At 41.2% G+C, this 21,529-nt stretch overlaps 1 protein-coding gene across 1 annotated transcript in view; it reads right to left on the reverse strand.

The window, feature by feature from the left end:
• Positions 1-21,529, reverse strand: part of LOC117355378 (1-phosphatidylinositol 4,5-bisphosphate phosphodiesterase gamma-1-like) — a 204,213-nt gene that overhangs the window by 82,737 nt on the left and 99,947 nt on the right. Inside the window, exons 10-14 of the mRNA XM_033933848.1 lie at positions 16,621-16,722; positions 11,789-11,907; positions 9,009-9,094; positions 4,786-4,906; positions 179-347 (exon numbers count right to left, since the gene is read on the reverse strand). Of these exons, the coding sequence (XP_033789739.1) occupies positions 179-347; positions 4,786-4,906; positions 9,009-9,094; positions 11,789-11,907; positions 16,621-16,722 (597 nt within the window). The remainder of the gene's footprint in view (positions 1-178; positions 348-4,785; positions 4,907-9,008; positions 9,095-11,788; positions 11,908-16,620; positions 16,723-21,529) is intronic.

Consider the following 21,529-nt stretch of genomic DNA (forward strand, 5'->3'; position numbering starts at 1 on the left):
TGGGCCAGAGCAGGGCATGGGTCGGTGTGCCATAATCTCTTGAGCCGACCCTGATAGGAGATCCGTGGGGAACGGAAGAGGTGTTCTCTCGTGCACAGTCTGTAAGTATCTCGTGCCCGCGCTTCACCCCTGCTCCTAAACGAGTGGCAGAAAGAAGACTACGGTTCTCTCAAAATACCTTAATCAGGATTTTTTTCTTCAGCTGTGTGGGAGATGGCAGCTCATCGGCATTCAGGTCAACGGGTTTCGTCAGTAGCATGTCCCCAAAGACCTTCTTGAATTGGGAGGCCATATTTCTCTGCTGTACAACACTGCAGTGGTCCTCGATTGACAAAATGATGGGATACCTGGCGGGAGAGGGAAGGAAGCCCCGTGTCACATTTCACACCATGGAGGACATTTCTTTTTAATTTTAATTTAACCCAGCATTTCGACTCTGCTTAACTGAACGCTCAAGGCAATGCAAAGGATACTGAACATAATACAATACAAATCATGAATGTATGAAGTAAGATACAGAACTATGAAACTCATAAAGTAATAAACGATTGGATCAAAATTCAACCTGTAGCAATAAATGCATTTTAAGTGCTCTTATGCCTGAATATTGAGCTTGGGTATTGGATATGCAGAATATTTTCAGGCTGTTATTTGGTTATCAACGATAATCAGAGCAGTACCAGAGTAATTATCTGAATAAAGTTAGGACAGCCTTTTCACTGTAAAAGCCTATCAGAAACCCTCCAACAATGCCTCACCGTGAAACTCAAGTTAATAATTAAACCCTTCCCATGTGGCATGAACGCTAAGCAGACGTTTTTAACCTTTAAAATCTATGAATACAGAAACACCACTTTTAGCCAGAAATAAATTTTTCTCAACCCATATATTACCTGAAACCCCCCCCCCCCCTCTAAGAACTTCCAGGTCCCAACTATAATTCAAAAGTAACTATAATAAATATTTATTTATTTAAAAAATGTATTCTCCGCTTAAAACTAAGTGGATAACAACATACACAGCTGGAATGCATGTAAACATCGGAAAACAATCTCACCAAACATTCTCCATAAAAAGTATACTAGCAAAACGCTAAAATAGCCTTCCAGGTACATTGCAGCCCACCATATGCAATTTACATAAAAATAAAATAATTTTTTACTTTCCCACCCCAGGATCCCACTTACCTGAGACCTGGGGATAGATCCTGACCACTTCTGCCTTTCAATTCAGTTTGGAAGCATCCTCCTAGTGATTGGTCCCAGACATGAGCTCTGGTGGTAGGTCTGCTGGGCAGCCTCAAAATCAAGGCCCTGGCTTCATTTTGGCCTTACTGCATATGCCCAGAAACATCCCCAGGCTCTCCTCTATAGTAGCCACATTGGCCACTTTCCCAACAGCACCCTGAGGTCCTGGTACCCTCAGCCATCCTGAGTTATGAAGGGACTGGTATCAGAAGACCTGTCCTGCTCTCACCTGCCTTGGAAACTCCCCCTGGACAACCTCAACATATAATAGCTGGACCAAGACCATCTCCTTCCCATAGCATTGTTTCACCTGACCTCTCCAGCTTCAGGCCAGGCAATTTTAATTTAAAATTTAATATTAACCAACAACACTTCTCTGTATTGGTTCAATCAATTATTTTGTCAAGGCTGGATTACTGCAATCCAGTGTATTTGGGTCTTTCAAAGGTCAGTCTGCAGAGATTTCAATTAATACAGAACACTGCAGCTAAACTTATTTTCGGCAAGAGTACATTCGACCACGTAATCTCTCTGCTCAAGGAATTACATTGGCTTCCAGTGTATCTGAAAATTCAATTTAAGTGCATTTGTATTGCATTTAAGATCTTATTCAGCATTTTCATCACTTTGATTCCTTTAGATTGGAGTGTGCAAAGGTCTCATCTTGCCAGAAGTTCTCAAAAATTAAAACTTACATTTCCCTCTCTCAGTGGTAAAAACAGAACCGTTAAGAGATTTAGTCATTCGTTTGCTTTTAACTTAACTGAATTCTGGAATGCTTTACCACTTACATTAAGAAGTTTAGGTTCTTTTGCTTTATTCCGGAAAGTTCTGAAAACTTTTTTGTTTGCTATACATTTGGGAAATTAACTATTTCAGTCTACTTTTCCTTGTCAAGTTTATGTATTATATTATTGTTAACCGAGTCGAGCTCGTCTTGGTTGATGACTCAGTCTATAAAACTGAGTTTTCGTTTAGTTTAAGTTACAATACCTTTTCAACTGCTTCTCAAATCTCTCCCTCTCCAACTGCACTCATTCTCACAACCCTGTTCATACCCCCTAAGCCAATCACCTAATCCCCATTGTCCTCATTTATCCTTGCTCAAGTTTTTAGTCTCCACTATGCCCCCATCTGGACCTCAAGTCCTTTCTCTTCCACCCAGTCACTCTCAATCCTACTGAAGCCCTGAGATCCCACTTACACTCCCAGTATTCAGTCAGTCTTAGAAGCTGTTTTCTTCTAGTCTCGCACCCAATCCTGGAGCTTCATCTAAGGCTGAATCTCTTTTCTTCTGCATCTCCAAGTCCCCAGTGGCCAATGGTGCGTGGTGAGGGTTTTCAGGAGATTCAGTGAATCCCCAGCTCTGCTTTTTAATTATTTTGTGTACTTTTTTGCTTGATGCAGATTGATTTGTTGAGTAGGCGGCCTGCTCAACCAGTGAATCTGCATCAAACAAAAAGTAAACCAAAACAAAAAGCAGGGCTTTTGGGTTGGGGATTCTCCAAACTTCCCTGAAGGTCCTGAGAGTACTGATCTGAATTTGATTGGCTGAGCAGCATCTGCTTGTTGCCTGCTCAACCAATCAAATTCATAGCAGTGCCCTCAGGGCCTTTAGGGGGTGGGGCGAATCCCCTGAAGGCCCTGACCGCCCTTCTGCTTCTTTCTTTCCCAGGCATCCATTGTCCTGCATTTCCCCATTCTTATTTTTCCCGTCCTCTAGCATCCTCTTATCTACTTTCTTATCCTATATTCATTTGCCATGCCTTTCTTCCTTCTTATCCCAGCATCTACCTCTCTGCTCACCTCTTTCCACCTTCCCTTGCTTCTCCCCCCAATATCTGTTGTCCTCTCCTGTCTTTCAGCCCCATAGTCAGTTCCTTTCTCCTATCCCCTAGCCTCAGCACCAGCCTCGTCAAAGCCCCAGTATCTGCATCAGCCCCATCCCCCCTATTCCCAGCCCCAGCATTCCCATATGGACACTGCATCAGGAGCACATTCCTTCACGCTCACTGCTGTGCTGTTCCTCATCTTCATCTCCCTCCCTGCAGCACTTCCTATTACTTGTGGATTATTGTAATTCTGTATATTTTGGCTTTTAACAGTGTTCTTTAAAAGCTCTGTAGCGTGCACAAAATGGTGCAGCTAAGCTTCTCTCTGTTTGTCATCCATATACATGTATTTCACCTATCTTACACAAGCTGACTTTACATCATTTGGTTATCAAAATTTAAAATATTGTCCTTATTCTTTAAAGTTTTGAAGGGAATTGCCCCAACCTGCTCTTGTTAAGGAAGGGAAAGGACTTTGGCAGTGGCGTGCGGTCAGGGCCTTCAGGGGATTCACCCCACCCCCTAAAGGCCCTGAGGGCACTGCTCTGAATTTGATTGGTTGAGCAGGCAGATGCTGCTCAGCCAATCAAATTCAGATCAATATTCTCAGGGCCTTCAGAGAATCCCCAGCCCAAGAGCTCTGTTTTGCGTCTTTTTGGGGGGGTTTACTTTTTGTTTGATGCAGTTTGACTGGTTGAGCAGGCCACCTACTCAACAAATCAATCTGCATCAAGCAAAAGGTAAACATAAAAATTAAAACATAACATTGTGCTTCTTAACCGCACTTTCAACGTAGTTTACAAAAGATTATAAACAATAAACAATATCGTGAAGATGGGTTCCGGAACTTGGGGGCAGTGAAGAACATGAAGAGTTAGTTGGCCAAGTATTTTGAAAAAAGATAGGTTTTCAGCTGAGCTCTAAAATGTTTATAAGAACAAGCTGTAATGATCGGAATTCTTTATCGTGGGAAGCTGCTTGAAATGCTAAAGTATGATCAAAAAACGTCTTGCTTTTACAACCCTGTACGGAAGGAAAAATAAAGAAGGCGTGAGATCTTCTACTATGTTTATGCGATGCTATAGAAAATCTATTGACCATATAGAACGGAGCAGTGCCATACATAACCTTATAACAGAAACAACCCAACTTAAACAAGACACGAGCCTCCATCGGGAGCCAATGCAACTCGCAATAGAACGGCATCACATGGTCATACTTCTTCTGACCGCTTTATTCTGAATCAATATGAGTCTGGCCATGTCTTTCTTAGTACTTGTCAGGTAGACAATGTTGCAATAATCAAGAAGACTCAGCAACAGAGATTAAACCAGGCATTTAAAAGCAAAAAACGGTTTAATGGTTTAAAAAGCAGGGCTATAGAGCTGGGGATTCACTGAATGCCCTGAAAGCACTCATCACATCCCACTGGACTTTGAACTTAGCTGAAGGCCACAGCAAGTGTCTGTGACAGTGGCAGGATTTGAAGTCATTTCTCCTACTTTTCAACGTGTTCGTTTCACCATCCTAGAACATTTGAAACCAATACACATAACAACGCTAGACTCAAATCTAGAAATACCACTGAATTAGAGAGCACCAATAGAAAATGAAGAACTGATTCAATGACTGGGCTTCCACATTCAGGCTGTTTTGGCTCCAGAAAGAAACACAGGCCAGACTAAAAGGCGAGAGAGGTTCCTTACTCTGAGGTTACAAAGGCATGCTCCTTAATGGTGAACAGCACGTCCAGGAACTTGATTTTGGAGGTAAGCGTGTGCCCATGGTAGATGATGGGTAAGTCATCTGGACCATCCCAGCAGTCCACTGGAAAAAAACAAACAAACCAGAACTGTAAGTTTAGCTTGCATTCTCCATCAGTTCTTATGTTACTGTAATTTACAATAGTCTCACAATACCACTCATTCAAACATTAATTTTAAGAAGACGTTGATCTCTCAAACCAAACACAGCTACTTAAACATCATCACACCATTTGACAATTGGAATCTTCAGGACTTCACCAAGTTTCCGAGTTTTATTCAAATTTGATATACTGTCTGGTCAGACTTCAAGGCGGTTTATAAAGATAAAATAGGGGAACATAAAATAATACAAAAGACGAGTAATAATAGACTACAGTAATTCACAAACAGAACTTCAATGGTCCATTCTTTTTAAAGAAGTTCTTTTAGAACTTGGAACATTTTCAACTAATCCTTTTAAATTTCATCCATTCATTCAACATTTCAAGTTTTCATATATAAACATATTCAAACCATCAACTTATCTTAAATTGCATTTGGGGAAGGAATTCATCGCCGACACAAATTCATGTTTTGCCATCCAGGCTGTTTCAAGGCCACTTCCCCTTCAAATGCTCCTCCCCCAACACAGATCCCTCCATCATTTACAACAATGCTAATGTGAAGGGCAGGTCTATAACAGGGCACTTGCATGTACGTTGTCACTCGCATGTGTACAATTACAGAATGCTGGCACTTTTGTGGATATGTGAACTTACGAGCGTAGGAACTAGCAGGGCGCCTGCGTGCTAATCTGCAAAGATGCGCTTAAGTGCCACAATGAATAATGTAACGGGAGTATAGCTGGGTAGAGCGCGGTCAGGCCCCCACTTATGTGTGCAACTTACAAATTGCTGTGCGCAATCGCCGCATTTACAGAACACACTTACGGCCACGTCTATGGCTGGCGTAACTGCAGACACGTAAATGTTAGGTACGCTAGTAAATGCCAGGTGACGCTGGTATTCTATAACAGAATCCGAGTGCACGGGTGCCATTTTAGAATATGTTTCCTTCACACGGCATTGGGGTGAATAAATGGAGGCATTCATAGAAACATGATGGCAGATAAAGGCCAAATGGTCCATCCGCAGCATCCACTATCTCCTCCTCTCCCTATTGGCTAAGGCTCTTAACATTTGCATCTCCTCTTCCTATTGGCTAAGGCTCTTTACACCTGCATTGTGAGGTCATAGAGCTTTATGGTTATAGAAACATGATGGCAGATAAAGGCCAAATGGTCCATCCGCAGCATCCACTATCTCCTCCTCTCCCTATTGGCTAAGGCTCTTAACATTTGCATCTCCTCTTCCTATAGGCTAAGGCTCTGTGCACCTGCATTGTGAGGTCATAGAGCTGCCCATCTGCAGTAACCATTATCTCTACCTCTCTCTAAGAGATCCCACATGCCTAGCCCATGCTTTTTTGAATTCAGACACAGTCTCTGTCTCCACCACCTCTTCCAGGAGACTGTTCCTCACATCTACCACCTTTTCTGTAAAAAAGTATTTCCTCAGATTATGCCGGAGCCTATCACCTCACCCTATGCCCTCTCATTCCAGAGCTTCCTTTCACATGAAAGAGACTCAACTCATGCGCATTTACGCCATGTAGGTATTCAAACGTCTCTATCATATCTCCCCTCTCCCGCCTTTCCCCAAAGTATACAGATTAAGATCTTTAAGTCTGTCCCCATACGCCTTATGACAAAGACCATACACCATTTTAGTAGCCTTCCTCTGGACCGACTCCATATCTTTTTGAAGGTGCGGCCTCCAGAATTGCCTCCTTGGGGACCCCCATCACTGATGTTAATCCACTAATCCATTATGATGCTAATCAAATGACTCCTACCTGTAATATCTATCTTTTGAATAGTACTGGAATAACTTATAAGCATTAGAGCATTCATCCAGTCATCACCTTGCTATTCACCAAGCTCTCCCACAACAGTAATATTGGACGTACTGAGCTTGCAGATGATGGCTTGTGATGAGGGTTACCCCCTCGTTCTATAGCAAGTGCCCAACTCACCCACCCAGTGGCGTGTGGTCAGGGCCTTCAGAGGATTTGCCCCACCCCCTAAATGCTCTGAGGACGCTGCTCTGAATTTGATTGGTTGAGCAGGCAACAGGCAGGTTTTGGCCAGGTACTAGTGGCCTGGATTGGCCACCATGAGAATGGGCTACTGGGCTTGATAGACCATTAGTCTGACCCAGTAAGGCTATTCTTATGTTCTTATGAATCCCCTGAAAGCCCTCATCACACACAATATTAGCACTTGTGTGCGTGACTGTTACAATTATTGCATAAGTACTTGCTTGCATGGTCAGCGATACTCTGTAACTTACACATGAAACTATCTTAGTGCCTCCCCCCTCCCCTCCCGATACTCAACCGGTGCCGGGTAGTGCTGTGGATGTCTGCCAGCGGCGTTCAACCTGGATATTCGGCCGCTAGCATTGAATAACCATATTTTTAAAACTGACTAGCATATGTCTGGTTAATTCAAAATTAGCCAGCCATGCATTAGTACATAAGGCTAGGACTGATATTTATATGGTCTAACCTATGTGCTAACATTGGCTGGTTAGCTCTGAAAATTGGGAGCTAATTGGACTGGGCACCCCTGAAATGCCTCCAACATTCAATGCTAACCAGTCATTTTCAGCATACATAACTGGTTAAGTGCCGCTGAAAATGACTGGTTATCTGCCAACAAGCGAGTTAATCAGTCAGTGTCTGTTCATGGCTGGTTAACTCGTACTGAATATTGGTTGGGAAGACGGTATCTGGGGCAAGCATGTGGGATCTTTCAGGGAGAGGAGGATGGTGTGGATGGGCTCATTTGGATGGACACCACTTTGAAGATGACGATCTACAGCAAAAAAGTTTTGGTTTCTAATTCATTGAGTCGTAACGATACATTTTTGGACTGGTCTTAAGAGTTAACCTCTGTTTGACCTCTGATGCAGGCGTTTGGATGCTGAAACGCAGCCCATGTCAGGTTCATCAATAAAGAACTCTCGATTAACCCATACTTGACAGCACTTCGTGGGGTTTTCTTTTGTTCGCCTTTATCTACCATCATGTTTTCTCCATTTCTACATATTGACACATGCCCATTTATTTTATATGTAAATACTTTCACATATAAATGCTCTTCTACAATAGGCTCACTACACAAAGTAACATAGTAAATGAACGGTCCTTCCAGTCTGCCCACCAGTCATACCCATCAAAAATTCATGATTAAATTAACTTGTCTCTTCTTTGATACGCCCGGAAAACAGACTGCAAAGTCCACCTGGCATTGTCCTAGGCTCCAAATGCTGAAGTTGCCGTCCAGGCTCACTCCAGCCTCTCCAACCATCCCGTTGTTTGCAGGACATCTACCGTAAAGTCTGGCAAGTAACATCCTCATGTTCCAAATTAGTGGATTTCCCATTGATGCCCTCCCCAGCCCATCACACACCAAATCACCACATATGGGACACAGACGGTGCAAGTCTGTCCAATACCGGGTTTTAGTTCTTTAATTTACATCCTTTGTTTTCTAATTGGAGATCCTCTATGTTTATCCCACGCGTTTTTGAATTCCATCAACGTTTTCCTCTCCACCGCGTCCCTCCCGAGGGCATTCCAGGCATCTACCACCCTCTCCATCAGTTGGGCATCTAAATTGTAGCACCCAGTTATAGAACTGCCCTCTTTTTATTGATCATTATTTAATTACATATTCCAACTGAAATAAAGTAAATGAAATGCATAGTCTGCATCAACGAGAGAAAACATCAAGAAATCATTGAAAAGTTAATAACATCATCATCAAGAAAAAAAAAGACGTTTCTGTTGTGGGGCAGGAGAATTAAGGGACGAATTGGATAGAAAGAAAGATGGGGCACCCTTTCGTTGCCCCTCCTTTACAAAGCCGCGTTAGCGTTTTTAGTGTCAGATGCAGTGGTAAGAACTCTGACGCTCTTAGAAATCCTAGGAGCGTCGGAGTTCTTACCGCCACGGCCAGCGTGGCTTTGTAAAGGAAGGTGTTTATGAGAACTGCCCTCTTAACGCAGCTGAAAGGAGTCTGGGCTAAGTTTGGGTATCGCTGAGCATGCAATACTCACGCTCTATACAACGACAGCCCATTCGGAGGCAGCGAGCATAGGCTTCCAGTGATGACTCGCTAGAGAACTGGTCCCCAGTCAGATACCTTCCAACAGGAGAGACAAGTTAGCAAGACCTATAGTGGAAGACATTCACGGTCTGTAGGCCCTTATGAAGACTTATCACTTTGGAAGAGCTGCTAGTCATATGCAACACTGTACAGACACATACGAGAGTCCCCGCTCTGTGGACCATACAGTCTGGTGAAGACCAACAGGAGAACAGTGTGGTTTCAAGTCCTAGGTCAGGGATAGGCAATTCCGGTCCTCGAGAGCCGGAGCCAGGTCAGGATATCCACAATAAATATGCATGAGAACGATTTGCATCACAAGGAGGCAGTGCATGCAAATCCATCTCGTACATATTCATGGTGGATATCCTGAAAACCTGACCTGGCTCCAGCTCTTGAGTACTGGAATTGCCTACCCCTGTCCTAGGTCAAAGTACTTAAGTATCAGTAAAGGTAAATGCATATTTGGATACTTAAGTAAAAGCTAAAAGAATAATGAAAACTAAATGACTTTTTCTCACTTTTACTTGAGTAAATTTTTAAGTGCCTAAAATACAACCTTTTGAGTAAAAAGTAAAAATATCCCAACTACAATGTCTGTTCATGAAGAAATGCCACCAGCTTCAGCTTCCTCTCCGCTTTAAAAGTGACCCAACTCTTTGGCCTGGTGGTTATGCAGGTCCGGGGCTAGTTCTTCTTCTGTGGGGTTGGGGGGAGTTTGGGGGATGGGGATTGGGGGGGTGGTTTGGGGTATTTGGTTTGTGATGTCAATCGCTTCTGTTTTGTCTTGCAAATTTAATAAAAACTGTTTCAACACTAAAAGTGACCCAACTCATCTAACCAGTTCCAACACAGGCAACTCCACTGCTCTTATAGACTATGGGCCCGATTCACTAACCTGCCCGATCGTGACCGATCCGTGTCCAATCCGGGCAGGGCCGATCGATTCTGGAAACCAGAATTTTCTAATGGGAGCGATCGGAGGCACGTCCCCATCCGCCGACACGGATCGCTAGGTAGCGATCCCAGCGCATGTGCAGACCATATACTTTTCCTGTAGATGGTCTGCGCGTGGATTTGCTATCTGGGTTTTTTTACTGGCCCCGCCTCACCTGTTCTCTGCTGCCCTTCCCTGCAGTGCGAGTGGCACCTGGCTCAGAGTGCCCTTTGTATAAAAGCGCTCGGCGTGCATTTTTTATCAGCGCTCAAACATGGACACGGTTGAATGAATCTAGCCCATGATGTAGGAAGTCAGTCCTAGGCAAATGGCGTAAAACGGTGGAAAGAATGGAGCCGGGAGCTGGCAAGAAAAGAGAAGAATGCAGGCAAGAGTCAGCAGCTGGATGAAGGGAGCTCATGAGGAAGGGTATAGGGAAAGAGATAATGAGGAGGTGCAGGGTGGACACGTTGGCAAGCGATGCAGGGAGGTTGGAATTGAGTGCAGAAGCAAATGGGAAGTCAACATCCAGAAGAATCGTGTAGGTTAAAGGAGAAAAAGTGTTGATAGGGTGGAAAGAACTTTGATTGTTTTATAATTTATGTTATGTTATGTGGTTTTACGTTTTGTGTAACTGTGTAGTTGTAGATTGGTTTTATTCTGTATGTTTTGTTGCACTCTGCTTTGGAAAAAAGTGGATTAGAAACAATACAAAATACAGCCCTAAGACTCATCTATTCACTGAAAAAATACGACCACATCACAGAGGCATTCCACACCTCACACTGGCTCCCAATACAAACCATAGTACACTTCAAATTCCACTGCCTACTATTCAAAGCTATAAATGGAGACAGCTCAACCTACTGGAACAACCGACTAACTCAATCCACCTCAACCAGACACAGGAGAACCCACTCACTATTCATACACCCGCCAACCAAAAATGTCAAACGAAAAAAACAATATGACAGCCTAATGGCCACCAGAGCAGCGAAACTGGACAGACAACTCACCAATCTGCTGTCTTCAACCACAGACTACAAAACCTTCAAAAAAGAAACTAAACCTCTACTCTTCAAAAACTACATAAAACCTATTTAACACGACCAGATCCATCCCAAGCTCCACCTACTATACTATCTACTCCTTATCAAATCTAAAATGTTCAAATTACCCAACATATATTACCTAATTTCACGACAACTCTTATGTAATCCGCCTTGAACCGCAAGGTAATGGCGGACTAGAAATCACTAATGTAATGTAATGTAATTATAAGCAAATAAACTATATTGAGACATCTTATGTAGAGTAGTAATGACATTGAAGCAGTATCAACCATTGAGATCATTGCACTCTGAAAGTTCAGCATTGCTGAAAACGAAGGCTAACCCTAGATATGTGGAAACGGAGGCCATGACTTTTACATGTGCAGGGGTTAAGTTGTGGAATAGCCTGGTTGGTCAAATTCATGAGGGGACATTTATTAAAGTCTATAATATGGAGGAGCTGCAGCAATGGGATAGAGCAGGGGTAGGCAATTCCGGTCCTCGAGAGCCAGAGCCAGGTCAGGTTTTCAGGATATCCATAATGAATCTGTATGAGATGGATTTGCATGCACTGCCTCCTTGAGATGCAAATCTATCTCATGCGTATTTGTTGTGGATATCCTGAAAATCTGACCTGGCTCCGGCTCTCGAGGACCGGAATTGCCTACCCCTGGGATAGGGAGATTGCTCCAGCATGTTATGGGACAAGCAAATCTGGTATTGAAATAAGATTTATCTTACGTGTTATGAGATGAGGAGATCCAGTACTGAGAGAGGGGTTGGTTCATTTCCTCTGGGACCACCCGGTCATACTTAGAATCCATGATCATATTTTCCTTGGAGAACAGGTATGTTAGAAACTGGGGGGGAGGGGGAAACAATACAGAGAGAGAGCAGGGTTACGGGCTTTGCACTCAAGCGGAGGTTTCAAGGCTGCTGTACTCATCCTCCCTGCACACAGCTGTAACTATGAGTAGAGGAAGAATATCCTGAGATCACTGACTGCGTTTTGCCTAGGAATCTTTGGGGATGGATGAAAATTGCTCCCCTTGTACATAGCATTAAAGTGATAGAGAAACCAAGGGAGAGAGGAGGAGAAGAAAAAATAGAGCAAAATATGGAGGTGAAAAAACCAGAGGGAGAAGAAAATGGAAAGAAGGAAGAAAATTCAATAAAGATAGAAAAAGAGAGATGAAAGTTAAAAGAAGAAAATGCTCAAATAAGAAGACAAGAAAGTGAAAGAGAAACCAAGGGAGAGAGGAGGAGAAGAAAGAACAGGGCAAAATGTTGAGGTGAAAAAACCAGAGGGAGAAGAAAATGGAAAGAAGGAAGAAATTCAATAAAGATAGAAAAGGAGAGATGAAAGTTAAAAGAAGAATGTGATCAAATAAGAGGAGAAGAAAGTGAAAGAGACACAAAGGGAGAGAGGAAGAGAAGAAAGAATAGAGCAAAATGTTGAGGTGAAAGTGAAAAAAAAACAGAGGGAGAAGAAAATGGAAAGAAGGAAGAAAATTCAATAAAGTTAGAAAAAGAGAGATGAAAGTTAAAAGAAGAAAATGCTCAAATAACAAGACAAGAAAGTAAATGAGAAACCAAGGGAGAGAGGAGGAGAAGAAAGAACAGAGCAAAATATTGAGGTGAAAGTGAAAAACCCCAGAGGGAGATGAAAATCAAAAGAAGGAAGAAATTCAATAAAGATAGAAAAGGAGAGCTGAAAGTTAAAAAAAGAAGGACAAGAAAGTGAAGGGAGAGATGAAGAGAAGAAAGATTAGAGCAAAATGTTAAGGTGAAAGTGAAAAAAAACAGAGGGAGAAGAAAATGTAAAGAAGGAAGAAAATTCAATAAAGATAGAAAAGGAGAGATGAAAGTTAAAAGAAGAATGTGATCAAATAAGAGGAGAAGAAAGTGAAAGAGACACAAAGGGAAAGAGGAAGAGAAGAAAGAATAGAGCAAAATGTTGAGGTGAAAGTGAAAAAAAAACAGAGGGAGAAGAAAATGGAAAGAAGGAAGAAAATTCAATAAAGTTAGAAAAAGAGAGATGAAAGTTAAAAGAAGAAAATGCTCAAATAACAAGACAAGAAAGTAAATGAGAAACCAAGGGAGAGAGGAGGAGAAGAAAGAACAGAGCAAAATATTGAGGTGAAAGTGAAAAACCCCAGAGGGAGATGAAAATCAAAAGAAGGAAGAAATTCAATAAAGATAGAAAAGGAGAGCTGAAAGTTAAAAGAAGAAGGACAAGAAAGTGAAGGGAGAGATGAAGAGAAGAAAGATTAGAGCAAAATGTTAAGGTGAAAGTGAAAAAAAACAGAGGGAGAAGAAAATGGAAAGAAGGAAGAAAATTCAATAAGGATAGAAACAGAGAGATGAAAGTTAAACGAAGAAGGACAAGAAAGTGAAGAGAAACAAAGGGAGAGAGGTGAAGAAGAAAGAATAGAGCAAAATGTTAGGTGAAAGTGAAAAAAAACAGAGGGAGAAGAAAATGGAAAGAAGGAAGAAAATTCAATAAAGATAGAAAAGGAGAGATGAAAGTTAAAAGAAGAAAATGCTCAAATAACAAGACAAGAAAGTAAATGAGAAACCAAGGGAGAGAGGAGGAGAAGAAAGAACAGAGCAAAATGTTGAGGTGAAAGTGAAAACCCCCAGAGGGAGATGAAAATCAAAAGAAGGAAGAAATTCAATAAAGACAGAAAAGGAGAGCTGAAAGTTAAAAAAAGGACAAGAAAGTGAAGGGAGAGATGAAGAGAAGAAAGATTAGAGCAAAATGTTAAGGTGAAAGTGAAAAAAAACAGAGGGAGAAGAAAATGGAAAGAAGGAAGAAAATTCAATAAAGATAGAAAAGGAGAGATGAAAGTTAAAAGAAGAATGTGATCAAATAAGAGGAGAAGAAAGTGAAAGAGACACAAAGGGAAAGAGGAAGAGAAGAAAGAATAGAGCAAAATGTTGAGGTGAAAGTGAAAAAAAAAACAGAGGGAGAAGAAAATGGAAAGAAGGAAGAAAATTCAATAAAGTTAGAAAAAGAGAGATGAAAGTTAAAAGAAGAAAATGCTCAAATAACAAGACAAGAAAGTAAATGAGAAACCAAGGGAGAGAGGAGGAGAAGAAAGAACAGAGCAAAATGTTGAGGTGAAAGTGAAAAACCCCAGAGGGAGATGAAAATCAAAAGAAGGAAGAAATTCAATAAAGATAGAAAAGGAGAGCTGAAAGTTAAAAAAAGAAGGACAAGAAAGTGAAGGGAGAGATGAAGAGAAGAAAGATTAGAGCAAAATGTTAAGGTGAAAGTGAAAAAAACAGAGGGAGAAGAAAATGTAAAGAAGGAAGAAAATTCAATAAAGATAGAAAAGGAGAGATGAAAGTTAAAAGAAGAAAATGCTCAAATAACAAGACAAGAAAGTAAATGAGAAACCAAGGGAGAGAGGAGGAGAAGAAAGAACAGAGCAAAATGTTGAGGTGAAAGTGAAAAACCCCAGAGGGAGATGAAAATCAAAAGAAGGAAGAAATTCAATAAAGATAGAAAAGGAGAGCTGAAAGTTAAAAAAAGAAGGACAAGAAAGTGAAGGGAGAGATGAAGAGAAGAAAGATTAGAGCAAAATGTTAAGGTGAAAGTGAAAAAAAAACAGAGGGAGAAGAAAATGGAAAGAAGGAAGAAAATTCAATAAAGATAGAAAAGGAGAGATGAAAGTTAAAAGAAGAAAATGCTCAAATAACAAGACAAGAAAGTAAATGAGAAACCAAGGGAGAGAGGAGGAGAAGAAAGAACAGAGCAAAATGTTGAGGTGAAAGTGAAAAACCCCAGAGGGAGATGAAAATCAAAAGAAGGAAGAAATTCAATAAAGATAGAAAAGGAGAGCTGAAAGTTAAAAAAAGAAGGACAAGAAAGTGAAGGGAGAGATGAAGAGAAGAAAGATTAGAGCAAAATGTTAAGGTGAAAGTGAAAAAAAACAGAGGGAGAAGAAAATGGAAAGAAGGAAGAAAATTCAATAAAGATAGAAAAGGAGAGATGAAAGTTAAAAGAAGAATGTGATCAAATAAGAGGAGAAGAAAGTGAAAGAGACACAAAGGGAAAGAGGAAGAGAAGAAAGAATAGAGCAAAATGTTGAGGTGAAAGTGAAAAAAAAACAGAGGGAGAAGAAAATGGAAAGAAGGAAGAAAATTCAATAAAGTTAGAAAAAGAGAGATGAAAGTTAAAAGAAGAAAATGCTCAAATAAGACAAGAAAGTAAATGAGAAACCAAGGGAGAGAGGAGGAGAAGAAAGAACAGAGCAAAATGTTGAGGTGAAAGTGAAAAACCCCAGAGGGAGATGAAAATCAAAAGAAGGAAGAAATTCAATAAAGACAGAAAAGGAGAGCTGGAAGTTAAAAAAAGAAGGACAAGAAAGTGAAGGGAGAGATGAAGAGAAGAAAGATTAGAGCAAAATGTTAAGGTGAAAGTGAAAAAAAAAACAGAGGGAGAAGAAAATGGAAAGAAGGAAGAAAATTCAATAAAGATAGAAAAGGAGAGATGAAAGTTAAAAGAAGAATGTGATCAAATAAGAGGAGAAGAAAGTGAAAGAGACACAAAGGGAAAGAGGAAGAGAAGAAAGAATAGAGCAAAATGTTGAGGTGAAAGTGAAAAAAAAACAGAGGGAGAAGAAAATGGAAAGAAGGAAGAAAATTCAATAAAGATAGAAAAGGAGAGATGAAAGTTAAAAGAAGAATGTGATCAAATAAGAGGAGAAGAAAGTGAAAGAGACACAAAGGGAAAGAGGAAGAGAAGAAAGAATAGAGCAAAATGTTGAGGTGAAAGTGAAAAAAAAACAGAGGGAGAAGAAAATGGAAAGAAGGAAGAAAATTCAATAAAGTTAGAAAAAGAGAGATGAAAGTTAAAAGAAGAAAATGCTCAAATAACAAGACAAGAAAGTAAATGAGAAACCAAGGGAGAGAGGAGGAGAAGAAAGAACAGAGCAAAATATTGAGGTGAAAGTGAAAAACCCCAGAGGGAGATGAAAATCAAAAGAAGGAAGAAATTCAATAAAGATAGAAAAGGAGAGCTGAAAGTTAAAAAAAGAAGGACAAGAAAGTGAAGGGAGAGATGAAGAGAAGAAAGATTAGAGCAAAATGTTAAGGTGAAAGTGAAAAAAAACAGAGGGAGAAGAAAATGGAAAGAAGGAAGAAAATTCAATAAGGATAGAAACAGAGAGATGAAAGTTAAACGAAGAAGGACAAGAAAGTGAAGAGAAACAAAGGGAGAGAGGTGAAGAAGAAAGAATAGAGCAAAATGTTCAGGACAAAGTGAAAAATCAGGTAGAATAAATAATGGAAAGAGATGAAAGTTAAAGGAACGAGGAGAGAGAAGCAGCAGTAACAAAGAAGAGAGCAAAAAATTGAGTAGAAAGTGAAAAAACAGGGAAAAGAGCAAAAGGGAAAGAAGGAAGAAAAGGCAATTAAGGAGAAAAGGGATGTAAGAATAGCAAGAACAAAGAAGAAGAGACATGGTCTCCAGTGGTCTACTCACCTCATTCAGTTGCCAGAAAGGTTAAGACATCTCTCTAGGGAGAACGGACCTAACTCCAGCAGCCTCCCAGCTCTCTACTCACCTCATCCAACTGTAAGGCAGGTTCGGTCATTTCCACTGGAGGATCCTTCAGGTAATTGCATAGGTACTCCCGCACCTTGCCGATATCGCTCGCCCAAGGCTCCTGGACAAAGACAGAGAGACACAATGACCCAGAACCAGGCAAAAGATTCTACCCGAGGAAACTGGCTCATCGGTTGATCATCCCCCTGCGGTAGGCCCAGTTTTGGATCTGTTGTAGAAGGCGGTGGGTAATTTCAAAAGATATTTCAGAACGTCCATTGACTTTGACCTGCAATCAACAAAGGCTTTTCCAGGGGTAGGTTTGTTTACGTCCCGTCCTCCCCAACGAGCTCAAAACGGGTTACGAGGATAACATATAGAATATTTAGTCAAACGAGTTGCAAAATGAGTTACATATGATACAGTTACTTCATTTCTCTTGGGGTTGATATTCAGCCGGCAGTGGTGATCATCTTTTTGAATTGCTGCTGACATTGTTTCTGGATATTCAATGCCAGGCTATGTCCAGGCACCGGCATTGAATAGTTGAATTTATGCGGTTAAATGGGATAGTCAGCACTTAGGGGTCCTTTTACTAAGGTGCGCTAACTGATTTAGCGCGCATGCTAAATGCTAAAGTTCCCATTATATTCTAGGGGTGCCAGTTAGCATACCGACTGCACAGAGATAGGTCCGACTTTTATGTGGCCTGATTTGACTGCTACACTGAAGCCAATTAAGTACAGAATATTGGCAGTTCACCGCATAAGTGCCGAATCTGTCCCAGACCAGCCACAAAATACACGGCTTTGAGTTTAGCGGTCTGTGGTGATATTCGGCATCATTAAGGAGTGGACAGCCCGAGCAAGTGATTTAACAAGTTTCAAGTTTATTAAAATTGTATATCTATAATTTTGCTTCCTTAATGTTTCTGCACTCTGTATTTCCTCTGATTATCTGCACATTGTAACTCGCTGAATGTCCAGCTCTCTTGATTGTAAACCGCCTAGAAGTCGCAAGATTGTGGCGGTATAGAAGAATAAAGTTATTATTATTATTATCCTATATGGTATCCTCCCTCCCTTTATCCCTCCTTCTTGGAATTCCTCAAACCCTAATACCACCAGATCCTCCCACAAATTAAAACTATCCTTCCCCTCGCTGAAAGGCATTTCCCACACAGGAAAGCTAGGGACCTCCCTCCACTTCAAAATCACTGAGCTCTGGAACAACCTTACCTCCCCTCTTTGGAACTTGAGCTCCCTCCAAGTTTTCCGCAAACATCTGAAAACCTGGCTTTTCTCAAAAAATGTTAAGTCTCCCTCCAACTTAGGAATCAAGGAAACTCTTATATCTTGGCATCCCAAGTCCTGTAAATTTTCTTCACACTTCTACCTCTAACCCTCTGGTGTAGTTCCTTCCTATTTCTCCTACTGTAAACCGCGTCGAGCTCTACGAACGTGGAGATGATGCGGTCTACAAACCTAAGGATTAGATTAGATTAGATTAGATAGCGGATGCTGCGGATGGGCAGACTGGATAGGCCATTTGTCCTTTATCTGCCATCATGTTTCTCTTTTTCTATAACCATAAAGCTCTATGACATCACAATGCAGGTGGAAAGAGCCTTAGCCTATAGGAAGAGGAGATGCAAATGTTAAGAGCCTTAGCCAATAGGGAGAGGAGGAGATAGCACTTCTACCTCTAACCCTCTGTTGTAGTTCCTTCCTATTTCTCCTACTGTAAACCGCGTCGAGCTCTACGAACGTGGAGATGATGCGGTCTACAAACCTAAGGATTAGATTAGATTAGATTAGATAGCGGATGCTGCGGATGGGCAGACTGGATAGGCCATTTGTCCTTTATCTGCCATCATGTTTCTCTTTTTCTATAACCATAAAGCTCTATGACATCACAATGCAGGTGGAAAGAGCCTTAGCCTATAGGAAGAGGAGATGCAAATGTTAAGAGCCTTAGCCAATAGGGAGAGGAGGAGATAGCACTTCTACCTCTAACCCTCTGTTGTAGTTCCTTCCTATTTCTCCTACTGTAAACCGCGTCGAGCTCTACGAACGTGGAGATGATGCGGTTTACAAACCTAAGGATTAGATTAGATTAGATTATTATTATTATAAAACGCAAATCAAGACTTCTAAGCGTTGTACAATTTGTATTAAAAAGGGGGAGACAATAAACAAATAATAATAACAACTTTATTCTTATATAGCGCCATACCACAAACAGTTCTAAGCGGTTTACAAGGGAAGAGACTGTCTACAGACAGCGACATTACAGCGAACTTTCAAATTTACATTGGCATGTTAAGTTTAGTCAAGTTTATCTGGAAGTGTTTTGGAAGTACATCAGGTCGAGGTGGGGGTCAGAGAAATTTGTCAAAGAGATAAGTTTTTATTGACTTCCTAAACGTTTGGTACGAAAGTGCGTTTGAGATGAAGTTGGTTAAACATTTGCTCCATTTGCCTGCTTGGAATGATAGTGTTCTATCGAGCTATCTCTTGTAGGTGCAGCCCTTTAGGGATGGAAAAGCGAACAAGTAGTTACTGCGTGTATTAGTTGTGCCGGGAATTCGAACTGGTGAGACAGATAGGATGGGGATGAACCTGTCATGGTTTTGAAGCAAAGGCAAGCAAACTTAAAGATGACCCTTGCTTCCACAGGGTGAATAAATACTCACTAAACAATACTTGACAAACATAAGACAATATGAAAGTTGGGAGAAGTACAAAATTAAAAGTAAAGAATACGTAAAAGGTCTTGTGACCTATGTTTTCTTACAAGACAAAGAAGCAGTTCTTCGTCTATTCTTTAGGACTGAGAATGTTGAATTTTATGGTTCAAGAGTAGCTATATTTCCTGATGTTTCCAAATGGACGTAATTGCGTCGTGAAAAATTTCTGATGTTACGTCAATCTGTATTGGGGTTGGGAGCTACCTTTCAGCTGCGCTTTCCATGTAAATGTTGTATTATTTATCAAACAAATAGATATGTTTTTTATGAACCCGATCAATTACAATTTTTCTTGGAGGGTAAAGCGGCTTCCGTATCCCCTCAGATGCCCATTGAAGTCACCAACCAGACCATATAGTTAATATACAATCGATGTGTTCTGCATTTATCTTATGAACATTGTTGGTTTCTTCTTATAATCAGCTGTCCCTGATTATAGAACATAGAAACATAGAAGATGACGGCAGAAAAGGGCTCCAGCCCATCAAGTCTGCCCACTCTGCTTACCCACCCCCTGTCTATGCCCTAATGACCCAATTTCCTTATCTTGACCCTCGTAGGGATCCCACATGGGTATCCCATTTATTCTTAAAGTCTGGCACGCTGTCTGCCTCGATCACCTGCACTGGAAGCTTGTTCCAATGATCAACCACTCTCTCTGTGAAGAAATACTTTCTGGTGTCTGCAGCAGCCACTCTCTCCTCCTCTCCCTATTGGCTAAGGCTCTTAACATTTGCATCTCCTCTTCCTATAGGCTAAGGCTCTTTACACCTGCATTGTGATGTCATAGAACTTTCTGATTATAGAAACATAGAAACATGATGGCAGATAAAGGCCAAATGGACCATCCACAGCATCCACTATCTCCTCCTCTCTCTATAGGCTAAGGCTCTTTACACCTGCATTGTGATGTCACAGAACTTTCTGATTATAGAAACATAGAAACATGATGGCAGATAAAGGCCAAATGACCCATCATAGAAACATAGAAACAAAGAAGATGACGGCAGAAAAGGGCTCCAGCCCATCAAGTCTGCCCACTCTGCTTACCCACCCCCTGTCTATGCCCTAATGACCCAATTTCCTTATCTTGACCCTCGTAGGGATCCCACATGGGTATCCCATTTCTTCTTAAAGTCTGGCACGCTGTCTGCCTCGATCACCTGCACTGGAAGCTTGTTCCAATGATCAACCACTCTCTCTGTGAAGAAATACTTTCTGGTGTCGCCATGAAATTTTCCGCCCCTGAGTTTGAGCGGGTGCCCTCTTGTGGCCGAGGGTCCCTTGAGAAAGAAAATATCATCTTCCACTTCGACACGTCCCGTGAGGTACTTAAATGTTTCGATCATGTCTCAACTCTCCCTACGTTCCTCAAGAGTGTAGAGCTGCAATTTGTTCAGTCTCTCTTCGTACGAGAGACCCTTGAGCCCCGAGATCATCCTGGTGGCCGTCCGTTGAACCAATTCAATTCTGCGCACATCTTTACTGTAATGTGGCCTCCAGAATTGCACACAGTACTCCAGATGAGGTCTCACCATGGCCCTGTATAATGGCATTATGACTTCAGGCTTTTGGCTGATTTGTGCTTGATTCTCTCTCCTTAGTTGTGGACTGCTATCATGGTAATATATAAGTATTATTTGATATTTTATTTCCTATTGGATATTGTTATGTTTCTTTATCAAAGAATTTCTTTTGATGTAAAATAAAGTTGAATAAATAAAAATTTTTTTTAAAAAAAAGAATACATAAAAGGTAAACCACAATAGGATTATTGAACAATTCTGGCCGTCTCCAAGTCTATTAAGCTAGTCATATGCATCTTGGAAGAGGTAACACTTTACATTTCCCTTCAATTTGTTTACATATTTTTCCGCCCTGATATAAAGTGGTACGGAATTCCATATCGTGGGGGCCGTAGTTGCGAATGAGGTGGCCCGAAGTGTGCTAATGATTTTCAAGGATGGTGTATGAAGAAGATGCTGAGAGGAGGATCTTAGGACTCTTGCAGGTTCGTGTGGAATAAGGAGTTTGTGAATAAAGGCCGGTTCTTTAGGGCTCCTTTTACGAAGGTGCGTTAGGGCTTTAATGCGTGGAATAGCGCACGCTAGCTGCTACTGCCTCCTCTTGAGCAGGCGGTAGTTTTTCGGCTAGCGCGGGGGTAGCGCATGATTAAAAG

The sequence above is a fragment of the Geotrypetes seraphini genome, chromosome 2 (assembly GCF_902459505.1).
Source record: "Geotrypetes seraphini chromosome 2, aGeoSer1.1, whole genome shotgun sequence".
In the NCBI taxonomy this organism is placed as follows: Eukaryota; Metazoa; Chordata; class Amphibia; order Gymnophiona; family Dermophiidae; genus Geotrypetes; species Geotrypetes seraphini.